This window comes from Coregonus lavaretus, assembly GCF_964263955.1.
Source record: "Coregonus lavaretus genome assembly, chromosome: 3".
NCBI classification, from domain to species: Eukaryota; Metazoa; Chordata; class Actinopteri; order Salmoniformes; family Salmonidae; genus Coregonus; species Coregonus lavaretus.
In genome coordinates this window covers 11,074,818-11,092,621 of record NC_139990.1, presented here as the reverse complement: position 1 = coordinate 11,092,621, position 17,804 = coordinate 11,074,818, and the positions used below count along the sequence as shown (strand labels likewise).

Here is a 17,804-nt window from a genome sequence, read left to right as displayed (position 1 = left end):
ATGCAGTAGTTGAATTGTATTGTTGGTGGTCAACATCACTAGTACCTGGTCCAAAGATATCTCCTAGCATCTTCTTGTGTTTCCAGTGACGCACATGTAACTTGTACTGCGACACAAACTTGCATATCACGTTGCAGTCCTGAAGTGGATACAGAGATGATAGTGATGCACACACACACAATTGATGGGCCTCCTGTTCCTCAGAGTGCGTGGGAATGAGTTTAAGTATTTCCAGATGTAGAGAAAACATGTTGAGCAGCCACTATTCCAACATTAGAGAGGAGGCATGTCACCAGTCCTGGAGCAGAACTTTTACCTGAGGTTAAGTACGGAAGGACACTGTAGTAAATGAGAAATTGTGGCTACAGTGTGATGTGAGGAACAGAATTCCTCCTCACCTGACAGCGCAGTCGACAGGTCCCTCTCTGGCTAGTAGCGGTGGTAACAACTGGAGCAGTACTTGCTGTAGCTACAGTAGTAACAGCTGTAGCTACAGTCTCCTCAACAGCTGTAGGTGTGACAGAGGTCTCTGGGCTTGACTTGGTCTCCATAGGAACAGTCTCAGCAATGGTAGTCATGGTAACATCTTTGGTAAGCATTGACCCTTCTGAGAAAGGAACTAAAGAAGATCCAGACAGAGAACATCAGAGAGAGTTTGAGTCCCTGACTTGCACAACTCTAAAACAGAGAGAAAGAGGGGGTAACACTTGATTTGGATAGTCCTGACAGTCCATCTAGATGCTCTACAGATGGCCATACCATTAACAAACCATCTGTTGATAAGCAACTGCTTGCTATGGTTACGGTACGGTTTAGAATAAGGGTTAGGTTAGGCTAAGAGTTAAGTTTACGGTTAGGATAAGGGTTGGATAATCTACAGCTGGACTATCCAAATAAAGTGTTATCGAAGAGGGAGAGGGGACATTGAGTGCACTTGGCCAAACACCAACCACAGAGCAGAAGTGGTCCTCTGTAGCTCAGCTGGTAGAGCACGGCGCTTGTAACGCCAGGGTAGTGGGTTCGATCCCCGGGACCACCCATACACAAAAATTTATGCACGCATGACTGTAAGTCGCTTTGGATAAAAGCGTCTGCTAAGTGGCATATTATTATTATTATTATTATTAGAAGGAGGAACAGAGAGAGATACGATCAGGGGCCCTGCCATGAAAAGGCACAATCTGAAACATTCACTCAAACTGATTGAGGAGGGCAGTACCTTCTCTTCTATATATCATCATACTTTACTTAGACTATTCTACATCAGCACATTCCACTCTCCATACTCGTTCTGTTATATATATATATATATATATATATATATATATATATATATATATATATATATATATATATATTATGTCCTGTATTGGACCACTCAGATCACCTCTCTGCTCTAGCAAACCCGTAGTGCTTTAAGCCCCAGCCTTAAGTAAACCAGGTATTCAGGTAGGGTGTGAGTGTTCTGTCTGGGACGTTTTAAAGAAAAGGCTGTACGGGCTGTTTTCGCGTCGGTTTTAGCCACCTTTAGCCAATTAGCGTCGGTGCTTGACTGATGTGAGATCAGAACGTTACTCTTTAGCCGGAGCTTCCGATGTGCGACCGCAGTAAAGTTAGAGGTTGGATATTCGACAGACTAGCAGCTCTATTGGGGATAGTTAGGGACCATCAATAAATTACACAATGTACATGGAACAATATTTTCACACCTTCCAGTTGTAATGAAATGTCAATATTTGATTATGAATTTTTACAATTTACAGTTGGTGAGGTTTCTAAGTAAGCAACATTTGGCGTAATTGAATTTAGAAAATATTGTCCCATTTAAATTGTGTTATTTATTGACGGTCCCTAACTAGACCAATAGAGCCACATTTCTGTTGAATATCCAACCTCTAACGTTACCACGGTCGGTGTGAGCTCAGAGAGAAAACTTACTGTTGTAGAAAAATCGGCTCTTGTAGTCGTGAAAACTGTTAAGCATTCACCCAGGGTTTATTCAATAGTGACCTGCGCAGGGGAGACCTTTTCTGGACGCAGCCTGCATTGGACTCTCTTAGACAGAAATACATTTTAGCTCATTTAGGCAAGGAACATCTGGTTAAGATCAGTATTCTTTTTTTGGCAAGCGTATCTATTATATAAGACATACATATAGGTATCCAAGTGATATACAACCCTCCCACCCCCTTCTCTTCAATGTATAACACATGTGGGATTACCATGTTTCATACTCCCCTTCCTCAAATCCAGATTTGTCCAGTTCTAGTTCAACTTGGATAATAACTTTAAAAGCACACAGTACAGTTGTCTAACACAATTGTCATTATGCTTAATTTTCCCTTCACATTACGAACAAACACCCACGTGTTAGTCGGCATTACTTGAAATCAAACCAAACCTTCAAATATTAGAAAAGCAGAGATGTCACAGATTCCCCTCATCTCAGACTTTCTTGTTTTAGAAAACACTAACTTACGTCCAAATTTATCGTTTTTACCCTTTTTCATAACATTTTGTGAATGTAGTTACGAATGTTCAAATCAGTAAGGCTGGTCTGAATGGATCGTCACTTTTCATTAATTTAGTAAACTCAGAATTCCTATCGCACTCATCAGCATAGCAGGTGTGTATTTATGTGGTAGTGGTTATAATGATACCTTTTCAGCATAGCAGGTATTTATAGGGTAGTGTCAATGTTACCTCATCAGTTTAGCATCACATCTCTCCTCCTTTCCTATTAGCAAGCGAGTGGAATGTCATTCACCTATTAACTTTAGCCTATGAGCATGGCACACTAAGGCAAATCCACCACGGTTGCTGATTAACCTTTTGCAATGATCACTTTTCTTTCTTTCAACTAATGGGCATGAATCTAGGAGTATTTATATGTCAATTCTAGCCTTGCGTCTCCCACGTTTTTTGCCGCAACAGACTTCCAACGACCTTCCACCTCCCCCAACATAATAACCTTAAGGCCAGTCATTGGAACTCCTTTCCCCCAGCGGGGGGTTTCAATGTCAGCTGCCCAGCATAGGGTAACCGGTCATCAGCATCTGGCTATGACGAGCATTTCTCAGGAGACGAGGCCTACCTCAAACTAATCAATAAAAGTCCTTATTATATTCTGTTGCGGTTGTCATTCAGTTAAGCCTGTACTCGATTGAACTATAATTTATGTATATATATATGACTACTACCGATGCCACATAGGCAAATTTCAACGGGAAAGTTGTTTTGGAACAGTATGGATAATTTTCTAGTACATATGTTATGAAATGATAAGGGCAACACATAAACATGATTGACACTTTGTAATCCAGATGCATGCCTGGATAGTGAATATAGTCAATACATTGTGTAACTGTTCTTTAACGTATGTATGTATATTATTTTTTGAGAAAGTGTCCGAGCCACGCCACCAATATAATGAGATAAGAGGCAAAGGCCCCAACTAGAGAAACGACACATAGACCTGAAAGTAAACAGTACGGGGTACTTGGACTTTGAAAGCTAATTGTGGCGTGGTACTGAAAGATGTTTATCATTTACATAAAGAGGAGTAACTATGTATGCTGTATAAGCATGACTATAAATTTTGTGTAAGCATAAAACTGTATAAAACGAGAGCGCCGAGTCAGGGACCAGCTCGGCTTTGTTACGTTGTAATAAAGTATATTCTGAATTCACAAGTGTCGGTTTCTGAGAGATATTGAGTTAAATATTTCTACCACAACAGTTCCTCTTCTCTCCCAGTGAGCTAGTCAGGTAGTGTGTACGGCACATTCGTCCAGAGCCACGTACCCTGACCCAGCACACAGGAGGTCCTCTGGCACTGTACTATTCAGAGAGTTGAAACCTAAAGCCTTATTCATGTTTCATAGTCCTTTTAGAGGCCACATAACGGGTTGAACATACATTGAGGCCAGGGAGGGGGGGGGGAGAGGGAAGTTATAGAACACCATTAACAGAGGCTAGTTAGATGGCACCACATGACTACCTTCTGCAATTCAGCAGAACTTTGGTTACAAAGCACTCCAGTAACATCCAAAGATCCTGAATACACCCCAGGGTGCGGGAGACTAATAAACAGCTTCTATCGCCAGGCCATCAGACTGTTAAACAGTCATCACTAGCCAGTCTACGTCCAGTACCCTGCCCTGAACCTTAGACACTGTCACTATCCGGCTAACACCCGGTACTCTACCCTGGATTGTGCAACATTTGCCCATTATTCTTTAAGCTCTGTCAAATTGGTGATTGATCATTACTAGACAACCATTTTCAGGTCTTGCCATGGATTTCCAAGCAAATTTATGTCAAAACTGTAACTCGTCCATTCAGGAACATTCAGAGTCGTCTTGGTAAGCAACTCCAAGCAATTTGCCTGTGCTTAGCTGCATTCCTTTATTTTTTCCCCATTTTTCCCCCATCTACCAATAGCTACCCTTTGCGAGGCATTGGAAAACCTCCCTGGTCTTTGTGGTTGAATCTGTGTTTAAAATTCACTGCTCGACTGAGGGTCCGTACAGATAAATGTATGTGTGGGGTACAGAGATGAGGTAGCCATTCAAAAATCATGTTAAACACTATTATTGCACACAGAGTCCATGCAACTTATTATTTGCCTTGTTAAGCAAATTTTTACTCCTGAACTTATTTAGGCTTGCATAACAAAAGGGTTTGAATACCTAATGACTCAAGCCATTTTAGCTTTTCATTTTTTATTAATTTCTACAAGTTTCAACAACAAAAAATTCCACTTTGATATTATGGGGTATTGTGTGTAGGCGGGGTATTGTGTGTAGGCCAGTGACAAAATCCATTTAATCCATTTGAAATTCAGGCTGTACAAAAATTGGGGAAAAGTCAAGGTGGGTGAATACCTTTTGAAGGCACTGTATAGCTACTGCTGTACACACCTTTTATATTCATATACATACACAAATTAGTGGATTAGGCTATTTCAGCCACACCCGTTGCTGACAGGTGTATAAAATCGAGCACACAGACATGCAATGTTATTGTGAAGCGGAAACATCTAGGAGCAAGTGATAGGCCACACAAACTCACACAATGGGACCACCGAGTGTAAATTGTCCTCGGTTGCAACACTCACTATCGAGTTCCAAACTGCCTCTGGAAGCAACATCAGCATAAGAACTGCTGGTCAGGAGCTTCATGAAATGGGTTTCCAAGCCTCCAGCCAAGCGTCGGGCTGGAGTGGTGTAAATCTCACCACCATTGGACTCGGGAGCAGTGGAAACGCGTTCTCTGGGGTGATGAATCACGCTTCACCATCTGGCAGTCCGACGGACGAATCTGGGTTTGGCGGATGCCAGGAGAACGCCATCTTCCCCAATGCATAGGGCCAACTGTAAAGTTTGGTGGAATAATGGTATGGGGCTGTTTTTCTTGGTTCGGGCTAGGCCCCTTAGTTCCAGTGAAATGAAATCTTAACGCTACAGCATACAAGCCTAAGATCACCATCCACAATGCCAAGCATCGGCTGGAGTGGTGTAAAGCTTGCCGCCATTGGATTCTAGATGATTCTGTGCTTCCATTTTTTGGCAACAGTTTGGGGAAGGACCTTTTCTGTTTCAGCATGACAATGCCCCCATGCACAAAGCGAGATCCATACAGAAATGGTTTGTCGAGATCGGTGTGGAAGAACTTGACTGGCCTGCACAGAGCCCTGACCTCAACTCCATCAAACACCTTTGAGATTAATTGGAACGCCGACTTCGAGCCAGGTCTAATTGCCCAACATCAGTGCCTGACCTCACGAATGCTCGTGGCTGAATGAAAGCAAGTCCCCACAGCAATGTTCTAACTTCTAGTGGAAAGCCTTCCTAGAAGAGTGGAGGCTGTTATAGCAGCAAAGGGGGGACCAACTCCATATTAATGCCCATGATTTTGGAATGAGATGTTCGACAAGCAGGTGTCCACATACATTTGACCATTTAGTATATATATTTATATTCCGGACTCAGTCATTGCTCGTTCTGATATATCTTAATTTGTTGTTCTTACTTTTTGTTTTACTTTTAGATTATGTGTGTACTGCATTGCTAGATATTCCTGCGTTGTTGGAGCTAGAAACAAACATTTCGCTGTACCTGCGATAACATCTGCAAAACTGTGTACGTGACCAATAAACTTTGATTTGAGGGTGACTGAGCGAGAGGCAGAAGTCATACAAACAGAGGAAGGAATAGACATTGAACAGAGTTAGAGATGTGCTTTTCAACAAGGCAGCATGTGAAACCATTCCATCCCAGTACGTACCCAGTTTGTCTCCAGGTGTAATGCTGGTCTTAAGGCTGCCCTCCTTACGCTCGCTCCTAATGGTCTGCAACTTCCTCAGAGCTACACACAGCAAAGATATGTCAGCCTATGTGTTAGACACCCTGCAGTGTGTACACACATTTGAGAATCAAAATATGTATGTATGATTTAAAAAAATTAAAAAAGGTGTGAGTTGCTGAAATAGTTGCTGAAATAGCAGTTGGCCGGTTTCAACCCCATGCTGCAACACTTTATGTGTTCCGGAGGCAGAGGCTTAGACCTCTAGACCACCCTAGGGCACATCTATGAATTATTTTAAAGAGTGCATTTGTATGCGTGTCTACTCACCCGCTATGTAGACAAACTCCACTGAGGAGAACTCTGCTGGTTCCAACACAACTCGCTGTAACAAACAGACAGACCATTAGGCTAGATTCAATTATTGGTTTGGGGGTGCGGTCTCAACAGATCAGGGTGTGGCATTGTTCACCTGTATCTCCTTATTGGCTGACTGGCTGATGGCTTGCGCCTGATTGGCCAGGTCCAGGATCATGGAGCTGAAACTGCAGCTGTACTCCTTATAACAGTCCTTCATCAGGAGGGTGGAGGGGTGACACGCTTTCTACACACAGACATAGTCAAGAAATACCAGTAGAGGGTGTAACACACACGCACATACACAGACTCACACTTGATAATGAGCGATGAAGTAGTTTATACACCCATGGGGGGGGGGGGGGGGGGGAACAATCTTCCGATTGGCTATCGTGCAGTCGCATCGCTGCAATTTGCAAAATATTGGGAAATGCAGAACATTGGTTGCTTGCTCTCTTGTGGTCGACCTTTAAGTTGATGTGTTTCTGTCCTTTCATTGAAAATGACTGGTTGCAGATTCTCGCCAAGTGTGAGTCCCCAGACACACAAACAGTTACTTACGAAGTACCAGTAGAGGTGGTTGAAGCTGAGTATGTGTTGGATGACAATCCGTGAGGGGACGGGGAGGCGACAGAGCTGACAGAGGTAGGATCTCCTTTGGCCACGCCCCTCACAGCAGTACTCCACCAGGTGCTCTAGACCTACAGGTCACAGGTAAAGGGTCAGAAGTTAGGGGGAGTCACTGACACAGCGGTGTGTTCAACAAGGGAAATAGTTTGTGAACGTTGGCTAACATAATCCATTTGTTTTGTGTTAGCCGCTAACAGTCTGAGAAGATAGTGTGCGGCGAACGTAAGTGTCTGTTTCAGGTCTAAACTGTCGCTAAAAATAATCAAGTGGCCATGTAGACTTTCTACTATATTTAGTAAGAATAGCTAAGTCGTTTTCATTTTGAATATTGTCGCTAAAAAGCAACAGTAATTCTTACAAAAAGTAGCTGTCTGATGTTTCACCGTAACATTTTGGAATGTTCACTCAAAAATCGTTCAACTGAAATTGTTACTCTGGCAACATGTTCACGGCAAACAGAAAGCTTGTTGAACTCGCCTCAGGTTTATGCTCTGGCTATTGACGGGAACCATAGAGATGAAAGGGCACTCTTATTTGCATTGTGAATGAAAAATGTATACTGTGATTATACTCAAGCCTGTGAGCCTGTGTCAGCATGACCTAAGCAAAGGCACCAGGGGAGGTGAGAGGGCCTGTGTGCCATCTCACCCCTGCTTGTGTGTGTTTTGATAGATAAGGAAGAAAGCCTACTCGTTAGGAGTAACAGAACTTGAATAAGTGTATAATGCTGATGTCATGTTTATATTTAGACTTGTGAACATGTTGTTGTTCAGAATGTACTAGAACTACTTGGAGATGTAAAACTTAGGTTTGGCAAATAAAGACTTGAATTCAAGCATTTGTCATAAACTTGTTCTCAATATTTTAATTACCATCAAAGGTTTAGTATCATGATACCGCGGCAAAAATGACAGATGTTTCCCAGTTCTTTCAGGTTTAAAAAAAAGACACTTTTATAGAAAAACTACTAAATTGAATGTGTTAAGTCCACAACAACGCTTAAACCATATCAGGAGACCACTTTTGAGGTCTGGGAAAATTCTAAGAAATATAGATTTGAGTGTAGTTACCTTTTAATTTAAGTGGCATGAGCCTAGCACTGTTAATAATAATTATTCTGCCAGGTAGGCATAGGCTAATTTGTACTTAATTGAAAAGGTTTTTGGGAAAGCCTTTCCATCTACCTGAAGACTTATCATTAGCATCATAACGGCTACACAAAGTGGTAGATATACATGCACGGCACACACAGCCGGGGCATTCCTTCAGAAAGTTTCAGGGAATACAAATCACTGATGCATTCTGTTCATGTCTTACAATAAGCTTGGGCAAATGAATACATTTTCTAACAAGTTCAATACATTTAGTTTATTTTCAAATGTGCAACACATTTGACAGAAATACATTCTAATAGCGGACCGTTTTTCATGTTATAGTTTCGAAAAAGTTTCGGTACACCGTACAACGCTAGTGGTTATGGGTCTCTAGAACCAGAGCCTACTGCGATGTGTACACGCCATTTTGAGGTCACTGACATACTGTGTCACAGCCTTCCTCTTCCCCCCTGCTACAGTGTTATTGATGATAATGGTTCCTACCCAGCAGAGGGTGTTTCCTGTTGGGGTCTCTGTGGTACTCCTGTATAGTCATCCTCTCTGGTCTGTCAGCTAGAGAGGAAGAGGGATGAGTGAGAGAAGAGTGTGATAGATGGTGTAAACATGTCCATGTTAAACTAGAGATAAAGAAGTGATTGAAGAGGAAGAGAAAAGGACATGCTCACTCACCTCTGATACACTCAGCCAGCCTGTCAGTCTGAGTCAGAGCCTGCATGACTGAGTGAGTGAGGGGAAAAGCTAGTTAATCGTGTGGAGTAACTCTTCTTACTGTACCAATGAATAGCAGTAATGGTGACAGTTGTACCTTTAGAGTAGCCACTTCTCTTCAACCTCACAGACACACTCTTAGGCATGTCCAGCACCTACAAACACAAACATGTGAGTAGGCCCGACACAGCACACACACCAGGCACAATGTGAAAACCAGTACACCCACAGTTACCCGTAGCACTCCAGGTCCATTCTTGTCAATCTCTTTGACAGCTAGCGGCCGTATGCAGTTCGACATATCCATGGAAGGCATCCAGGAGAAACTCAACACATCAGGGTCTGTGTAGCTCTGATACACACACACTTCAATTAAACTGCAGCCAGAGGAGTCTGTAATTTGTTTTGTTTCATTGTGTGTGTGTGTGTGTGTGTGTGTGTGTGTGTGTGTGTGTGTGTGTGTGTGTGTGTGTTTACGTAGTAGTTGGAGAGGTGGTCAGCGGAGGTGAGGTGGTCTACGATCTGTCCTGGGCCACACTTCTCCTCACACACGTGACAAAGGTAGAACGTATCCCTCCACTCTGGACTCACACACAATGTCACCAGGCACAGACCTGGGACATACACAAATCAAGAAGTCAGAAACACACACAAAAAACGAAGGAACACACACACACACACACACACACACTTCTACTTACCGATGATGGGATGTGGGTCGTTTGTGGGTTTCCTGCCAAGATGCTCCAGAACCAAGATAGAGGCAAAGTAGACTACACCAAAAAAATACACAGAGCGAGTGAGATCAATCCAGTCCATTCACATTGTGAACAGTGAAGGGGTAGGGGCTAGACTAGAGGAAGGGGCTTGGAGAGTGGGCTAGGGGAAAGAGCTAGGGATCGAAATGGAATAGAGCCATAACAGAGAACAGATTCAGACTCGTCTTCCAGTCTTTACACTTAAAGTCCAGGGTTGACTACTTTGTTAACTGAAGACGGCAGAATTGGCTTACCTTGACCTTGGTGCTCATCTGAGAGAGAGGGGACGAGAAAGTGGGAGTGCGAGAAAAGTGGGAGGGAGAGAGACAAAAGGGAGAAGGGAAAACAGTGAGCCCTTGTTCTCCTAAACTGTTACTTTTTAAATTAAGATTTAAGAGTTATATTGTCTCAGAGACACATAATACTGACTGGGTTGACAGAAAGCAACCCTATGCTGCTCTATGGTGAAGTGAAATTTAGTTTGGACCATGATAGTTAGTTGGTGACTCCAACGTAAGTGTATGTAAACTTCCGACTTCAACTGTATACACCTGTTCTGAAAGGCCCCACAGTCTGCAACACCACCAAGCAAGCGGCACCATGAAGACCAAGGAGCTCTCCAAACAGGTCAGGGACAAAGTTGTGGAGAAGTACAGATCAGGGTTGGGTTATAAAAAAATATCAGAAACTTTGAACATCCCACGGAGCACCATTAAATCCATTATTAAAAAATGGAAAGAATATTTCACCACAACAAACCTGCCAAGAGAGGGCCGCCCACCAAAACTCAGGGACCAGGCAAGGAGGACATTAATCAGAGAGGCAACAAAGAGACCAAAGATAACCCGGAAGGAGCTGCAAAGCTCCACAGCGGAGATTGGAGTATCTGTCCAAAAGACCACTTTAAGCCGTACACTCCACAGAGCTGGGCTTTACGGAAGAGTGGCCAGAAAAAAGCCATTGCTTAAAGAAAAAAAATAAGCAAACACGTTTGGTGTTCGCCAAAAGGCATGTGGGAGACTGCCCAAACATATGGAAAAGGGAACTCTGGTCAGATGAGACTGAAATTGAGCTTTTTGGCCATCAAGGAAAACGCTAATGTTTGGCGCAAACACAACACATCTCATCACCCCGAGAACACCATCCCCACAGTGAAGCATGGTGGTGGCAGCATCATGCTGTGGGGATGTTTTTCCATTGGCAGGGACTGGGAAACTGGTCAGAATTGAAGGAATGATGGATGGCGCTAAATACAGGGAAATTCTTGAGGGAAACCTGTTTCAGTCTTCCAGATATTTGAGACTGGGACGGAGGTTCACCTTCCAGCAGGACAATGACCCTAAGCATACTGCTAAAGCAACACTTGAGTGGTTTAAAGGGGAAACATTTAAATGTCTTGGAATGGCCTAGTCAAAGCCCAGACCTCAATCCAATTGAGAATCTGTGGTATGACTTAAAGATTGCTGTACAGCAGCAGAACCCATCCAACTTGAAGGAGCTGGAGCAGTTTTGCCTTGAAGAATGGGCAAAAATCCCAGTGGCTAGATGTGCCAAGTTTATAGAGACATACAGCTGCAAGTGTCTTGGGGTAATTGCTGCAAATGGTGGCTCTACAAAGTATTGACTTTGGGGGGGGGTGTATAGTTATGCAAGCTCAAGTTCTGTTTTTTTGTCTTATTTCTTGTTTGTTTCACAATAAAAAATATTTTGCATCTTCAAAGTGGTAGGCATGTTATGTAAATCAAATGATACAAACCCCCCCCAAAAAATCTATTTTAATTCCAGGTTGTAAGGCAACAAAATAGGAAAAATGCCAAGGGGGGTGAATACTTTCGCATGCCACTGTAACATGTTCTATGAAGAAATAGCAAGCATTTTTTTTAAACGGTCTGCTTGAGATACAAGTTTGAGGTTGGGTTTAAGTGTTTTTCTCCTATTCATGCTTTGGCCATAAATACGAGTATACGACAAGTCAACAACATTATTTGAGTATCAGTAAAAATATGATTTTCACTGGGCACTTAGAAAGGTTACAGTATAACAACAATAAACTATATCCGTTTATCACCTTTTGGATAAAAATCTATTCTAAGCATTCTGCAACAAGAGACCGATAGCCAGACACACCCTACCTGTCTGGAAGAGCTCTGCCACTTGCTGTAGTTGGAGGGACGGACACACAGACGCAAAGAAAGATAAAAGATGTCAAGTGGTTTTAATGCCAATTTAAAAACACACCAATATAAAAATTATAATGCCTAAAAAAATACAGATGTCTCAAACTTAAGCACATCCTTGAACAAAATGTGCACTGTGTTTCACTTCTCTTATCACGAGACCTTGATTTCCTGCTGTGGTTTGTACAGGCAGCGTTTCTATGGCAGGGGTGGCGAACAGTCTTCCTGCAGAGCTACTGGCTATTGTTCCAGCCCTGCACTAACACACATAAGATAAATAACCTGCTCCTTGGGACCTTGATAAACTGAGTCAGGTGTATTAGAGCAGGGCTGGAGCTAAAGCATGCACCCCCAGTAGCTCTCTTGGAGGGTTGGCCTGCCATGGCTTAGAAACGCAGTTTGTACAAAGCACATCTTGAACAATTGTGAGCTGCATGACATCACACCTGTTGATGTTGCTTCCTGCGGACATGCTGCTTGAAGCTGCCGATGGTGTCAAACTTCACACCACAGTCCTACAGCCGGAAATCATCATTCATAATGTATCATAGCCATGACTTACAAGAATTGTATATTGTGTATAAGTCATATGGATAGGTGATTATTCTAACAGCCATGACAAATTTGTCAAAACACATTCACATTTCAGACACACCAGTCACCCATATGGAGGGTGATCAGTGCCAGTTTGAAAATGCAATACTAAATAGGAATGTGAAAATTATAAATGCATTTTTATATCAGTGTGCATGATTAACGCCACAATTAAATTGCATAGTAACAACAACAAAAATGATTATGGTCAATGGAAGAAGCCAAATGGTAAACAGAAAACCCTAAATGCAATGTGCAAAGTGAAATCTTAAATGGATGTTTTCATTTTTCAACTAACCAATTAAGCGTTATCACTTTCCAATTTCCATGTGAATTTTCAGTGTATGCAAATTGACTCAGGGAGCGAATGCAACGCTTCATGTCTCAGGCAAGGTTAGGCCTACTCATCATTATGGGATGTGACAAATTAACACTTTTTATTTACGTTTAAACTACTTTTGTTTTTCCTGTTAAAACTAAGAAAAAATACATTAAAATTCCATGTGAATTCACAATGCAGCTACCAGCAACAGTTTGGGTCTCACGGAGCATCCCTTTCAGATGGTTAAGCATTGCACCTGTACTACCATTACGTCGCAAAGTTTGCATTTCCTTCTCAAAGTACTGCCATTCAGGACTTCGCTGCTGTTGCTTGCCTTTCTCTGCCATTTTTCCAACTGTTAACGATGATGAAGTAGTGGTGGAGAGTCGACTCCAAAATAATGTATAAACCGCGCGCATGTACAAAATATACCCCAAAATGTGCGTGCGCCAGTTCACGCAAAAGTTGGCATAAATGTTTTAAAAATACTTGACATGAGTATGTGCACCTCCCAACAAACTTTATACCATGCATTAGTGAGAAGAGCGAAAATCAGAAGACCGGGTTCATATTCTCGAAGGAGCCATACAACAAATGATCATGCGCATCTCTCATTTAATTGGACCTAGTAGGCCAGAAAATAGATAGGCTATATGTATTTCAACTTTTGCAATATCATAGGCAGCACGGTTTATAATACCGGTATACAGTAGAGTTTAACAGGTAAACAGTTTGTATTTTATCTTGAAGTAGGCGCTACTGTAAGTACTGTAAAATTAAACACATTGTAGCCTGCCTTAGACAATGTTTCAGAATTCGTGGGCAGTCAAAGTTGATGCAAAACATTGTTGAATTCAAATGTTCTGCTGACACGTTCACAACAATTTGCCAATGTTCTCTTTCAGAAACTGACAGTCCTTTTCCAGATACAGTATCAATTACTGCTAAAGATTAAAAAACATCCTGCCAACACAGTAAATAGACTGGTAGCTTACAGTATGTAAAATATTTGACAGTATGGGTAAGCTTAGGCTACAGTATTGCTGTGTAATAGGAGTGCGACATCATTGCCTATTTAATCTCAGAGCCTATACCAAGGCAGGCATTGAATCCCAATAATCTATTGATAAACTAAATATTGAACAACAATTAGTCTTTCGCATGCCATGGCCTAATGCAAATAGTTACAAATTATACAGCAAATAAAGGGTTTTATTGTCACCATAAAAAGCATTGTTTAGGCAGAGTTATAATGCTCATTCACGCACACAGCTTTATGACCAGTCTGATTTATAAAATGAGAAATATGCGTATGTATACATGTCGTGTGCCAAGTTTATAAATCTGAATATGTGTGTGTGCACAGTCTTTTCAGAAATGGCGCATGCAGATATTCAGTGTAAAAATGTACACAAGGGTTATAAATGAGGCCACAGGGCACCAAAACAGCAGAGAAGTTCAGCCCTGTGCTTCATCGCTCTTAGTTGCTGCGGAAATTCACACACAAGGCTGTTTACTTTATGCATCTACCTAAAAAAATGTGTTTTTCAGTTAGGGATTTGTCTTAAAGTTTAGGATCCCAATTTCGTTTAAACCCCTACTCATTATGCATATGTAGTAACTGAAACACCTCAGTTACAATTAACCATCCTTCGACCTCCTCTTCTGAGACCAATCTGAGCCATGGCACAGATATGACTGACAGGGTTCAAACAAGAGTCTTCTGCACATCAGAAGATAACATTAGCCCGCTAAACCAAAGCTATATAGCCAATGCAACTCTTCAGGTATCAGAGGGGTTACGCATCATGCGAACAACTAACCAGGAAGACGTGGTATGGTGACCACGCATATTTGATGAGTAACTTTGCCTAGTGTTGAGTAACTATGCCTGAGACCAGAAAAATGTGCATACACTTTGAAAATGAAGAGAAACTGCTAAATAAATTGGGCAGCTGTGAAATTAAAAATATAGATATTTTATGTATCATTAAGGCAAATGTAGGGAGATGCCAAAGGTAAAATATAATAAACATGTTGGATATTTTATAATCCAGATGCATGCTTAAATAAGGAATATAGCCAATGCAGTATGTAACTGTGCTTTAAATGAATGTATGTATATTCTTTTTTAAGAAGGTGCCTGAGCCAAGCAACGAATAGAATGAGAGGCTTCATATAGAAAAAGCATTCATGACCTTTTGGAGTGGACCATGTGTGACAGCTGGACGTTGAAAGAGAAGGGTGGCGCAGAACTACAATAAGTTAGGAATTTGCCATAAGGGGAGTAACTGTATATGCCATGTAAGCATGTTTGTGCATTTGTGTGTGCATAAAGGGAGCTCTAAGCTAAAGAGAGACAGTTGTTCCATGGAACTGCTTGGCTTTTGTTATTAGATAATACAAGTCTAATTTTTGGATACACAAGCTCCAGTTTCTTGAGATATTTTTGAGTTGACTACTTGAGTCAAATATTTCTACCACAAAAACAGCCACTTTCCATTTATAATTATTTTAAGCATTTTCATTTAGTTTCCAATCAGCTATTTTAATTGTAACATTGCAATTTCATTGTTTCATGAATCATGTACACTGATATGAAACTATAAATGCATTTATAATTTTAGCATTTCAATTGAGCATTTAAGTGTTGCAATTTTAAACTGGCCCTGATCACCCTCCATACACCCCGACCATTCAACAGTTGTGGCAAGACAAACCCACCTGACAAGCGAGCCGATAAGGCAACATTTTCCTTGGTTTGCGTTTCGTTTCCTCAGCCCAGTCCGTCAAACTTGCAGTGTTCTCCATCTTGTGAATCTGTAACACAACACAATTGAAGCTGTAAATTACCGGCTAGGAGAAAATGCATGATCTTGATGGTAAAAAAAAGTTGCCTCTGCAGTGTGGTAGACGAAAACCTGAAGTAAGTTTTGAAGCATCATATTAGACCCCCAACCATACAGTCAATGCCCCCAACAAAAAGCAGCACTTTCTGTTATAAAGAATATAAGGTTAGCTAGGAGGATGGTCGCATGGAGGTTAACTTTGCAATACCTACAAACGTCAAAGCCAGCTAATAACGGTCAAAGCAAGCTATAAAATGAGACGTCATTTGCTTATCAGCGAAATTGCCTGTAGAATGTGATGCCTTATGCACTAGCTTGCATAATCGAAGAAAAGAGATTAACCATCGTCCACAAAATGGTCTAATTTTACATAGAATACTTCTGCTAAAACATACTGTCTCCTTGTCCGGACAGAGCTGAAAATGTTCCGTTCTTTTGTCTAGAGGAGGTGTGTCTTAACTAATTATGAGAAATTGCGGGGGCGCAGCGCGCGATTTAAAGTCTTCACTGCAGTTGCGCAACTCACTTCTCCAGTTTAAACAGCGAATGTCTTTAATTAGAAAGAAACGAATTCCTTTGAAAACGGCCTATGTGTCAGCGACATGAGTCAGAAACAGTTATGGTGTGTTCAAGATAACTGGGAACTCGGAAAAATACGAGGTCAAATCATGACGTCAGTGATCTTCAGGTCGAGTTGGAGGACCATTCAAAACGATTTTTCGAGTTCCCAGTTGTCTTGAAAGCACTAAAGTCAGAGATTTCCGATTTCCGAGTTGTTTGGAACATGGCATTATTCTAGTGTCAAAATTGACAACAAAGTGTAAATAGGATAATTTTGGTCATAATGTCAGGCTTGTCTAAAACGGAGTTTGGAACATCCGTGCGTCACAACGGGTAAATGAAGGGTGGGTTTTGATTTGATGATGTGCATTTGCCCACTAAAATGTGGTGAACAGATGTGGTTTGTGCGCTCTATCCAATAGCATAGACAGTGAGACAGACCTGGTCAGAAGCCGGACTTTGTGTATAACACGTCGCGCATTTTTTAACTTGCAAAATACTGCATCAAACACCTTATTCAAAACAACTGGGCGCTGGAAAAGCGGAAATCTCCGACTTCTTACTTCAGTGAGTTCATAACAACTGGGAATGAGCTCCGACTTGGAAAAATGGATTTGAACGGTCATCCGACTCGTAATTCCAACTCCGGAACTCGCCCCTCTTTATAGAGCTCTGGCTTTCCGACCTGAAAATCACTGACGTCATGATTTGGCCTCATATCTTTCTGAGTTCCCAGTTGTTTTGAACGCGGTATTATGCCCCATACACATCCTGACGTATTTCATTACGCTATATGTCATCTTCACGGAGTCTGGCCCTGCTACTGAAAGGACAAGTGTAGTGTTTAACGCAAAATGGAGAAGAGCCTGTCTCTCATAGAGATCTCATTTATTTTGGGAGATTGCAAAATATGACCTTTTCATTCAAGACAGGATAAATATATTGTTTCTGGTGTTAATAAAACATGTTTTGTTTAGTTACTTTTTCCTCAACTTGTTTCTCTAACTTTATAGCAAGTTAAGCTAGCTTTCACTGCAGAGCAGCTAGCTTAGCTAAAAGATAGGATAGGTTGAAAATACCACTGTAGTGACCTAATAATTATCATCAAAAACAAACGTCACTACCATCACAATAAACTTAAACGGGAGGCAACAGTCATAATATAATTGGCTTAACTGCCAATGTTTATTATTTAACATTAGTATTAAAATAGTACTCACTTATAGGAATGGGTAATTGTTGTTTACAAATTGCTAGCTATCCCACAAAGCCATCACCGAAAACCACATATTATTTTCATCTTCTTCTGTGGTTTGGTAACTTCCTGTTCTTCAAAGGACTCTGGCTGGATTGAAGACGACGCAAAGTTTGGAAAATGTCGAAGTTTGCTGCGTCCATCTCTCAACTGCCTTCAACCGCAAGGGGGC

At 41.5% G+C, this 17,804-nt stretch overlaps 1 protein-coding gene across 1 annotated transcript in view; it reads right to left on the bottom strand.

Moving 5' to 3' along the window:
* LOC311121175 (uncharacterized protein) overlaps positions 1-16,219 on the bottom strand; it is a 90,817-nt gene extending 74,598 nt beyond the window's left edge. Inside the window, exons 1-16 of the mRNA XM_084157930.1 lie at positions 15,692-16,219; positions 12,498-12,566; positions 12,007-12,031; positions 10,129-10,146; positions 9,818-9,889; positions 9,594-9,730; positions 9,346-9,468; positions 9,214-9,271; positions 9,078-9,125; positions 8,892-8,960; positions 7,225-7,364; positions 6,779-6,910; positions 6,637-6,691; positions 6,289-6,369; positions 399-619; positions 46-139 (exon numbers count right to left, since the gene is read on the bottom strand). Coding sequence (XP_084014056.1) covers positions 46-139; positions 399-619; positions 6,289-6,369; positions 6,637-6,691; positions 6,779-6,910; positions 7,225-7,364; positions 8,892-8,960; positions 9,078-9,125; positions 9,214-9,271; positions 9,346-9,468; positions 9,594-9,730; positions 9,818-9,889; positions 10,129-10,146; positions 12,007-12,031; positions 12,498-12,566; positions 15,692-15,778 — 1,429 coding nt within the window. The 5' untranslated portion in view covers positions 15,779-16,219. The remainder of the gene's footprint in view (positions 1-45; positions 140-398; positions 620-6,288; positions 6,370-6,636; positions 6,692-6,778; positions 6,911-7,224; positions 7,365-8,891; positions 8,961-9,077; positions 9,126-9,213; positions 9,272-9,345; positions 9,469-9,593; positions 9,731-9,817; positions 9,890-10,128; positions 10,147-12,006; positions 12,032-12,497; positions 12,567-15,691) is intronic.
* Positions 16,220-17,804: the final 1,585 nt, after the last annotated feature.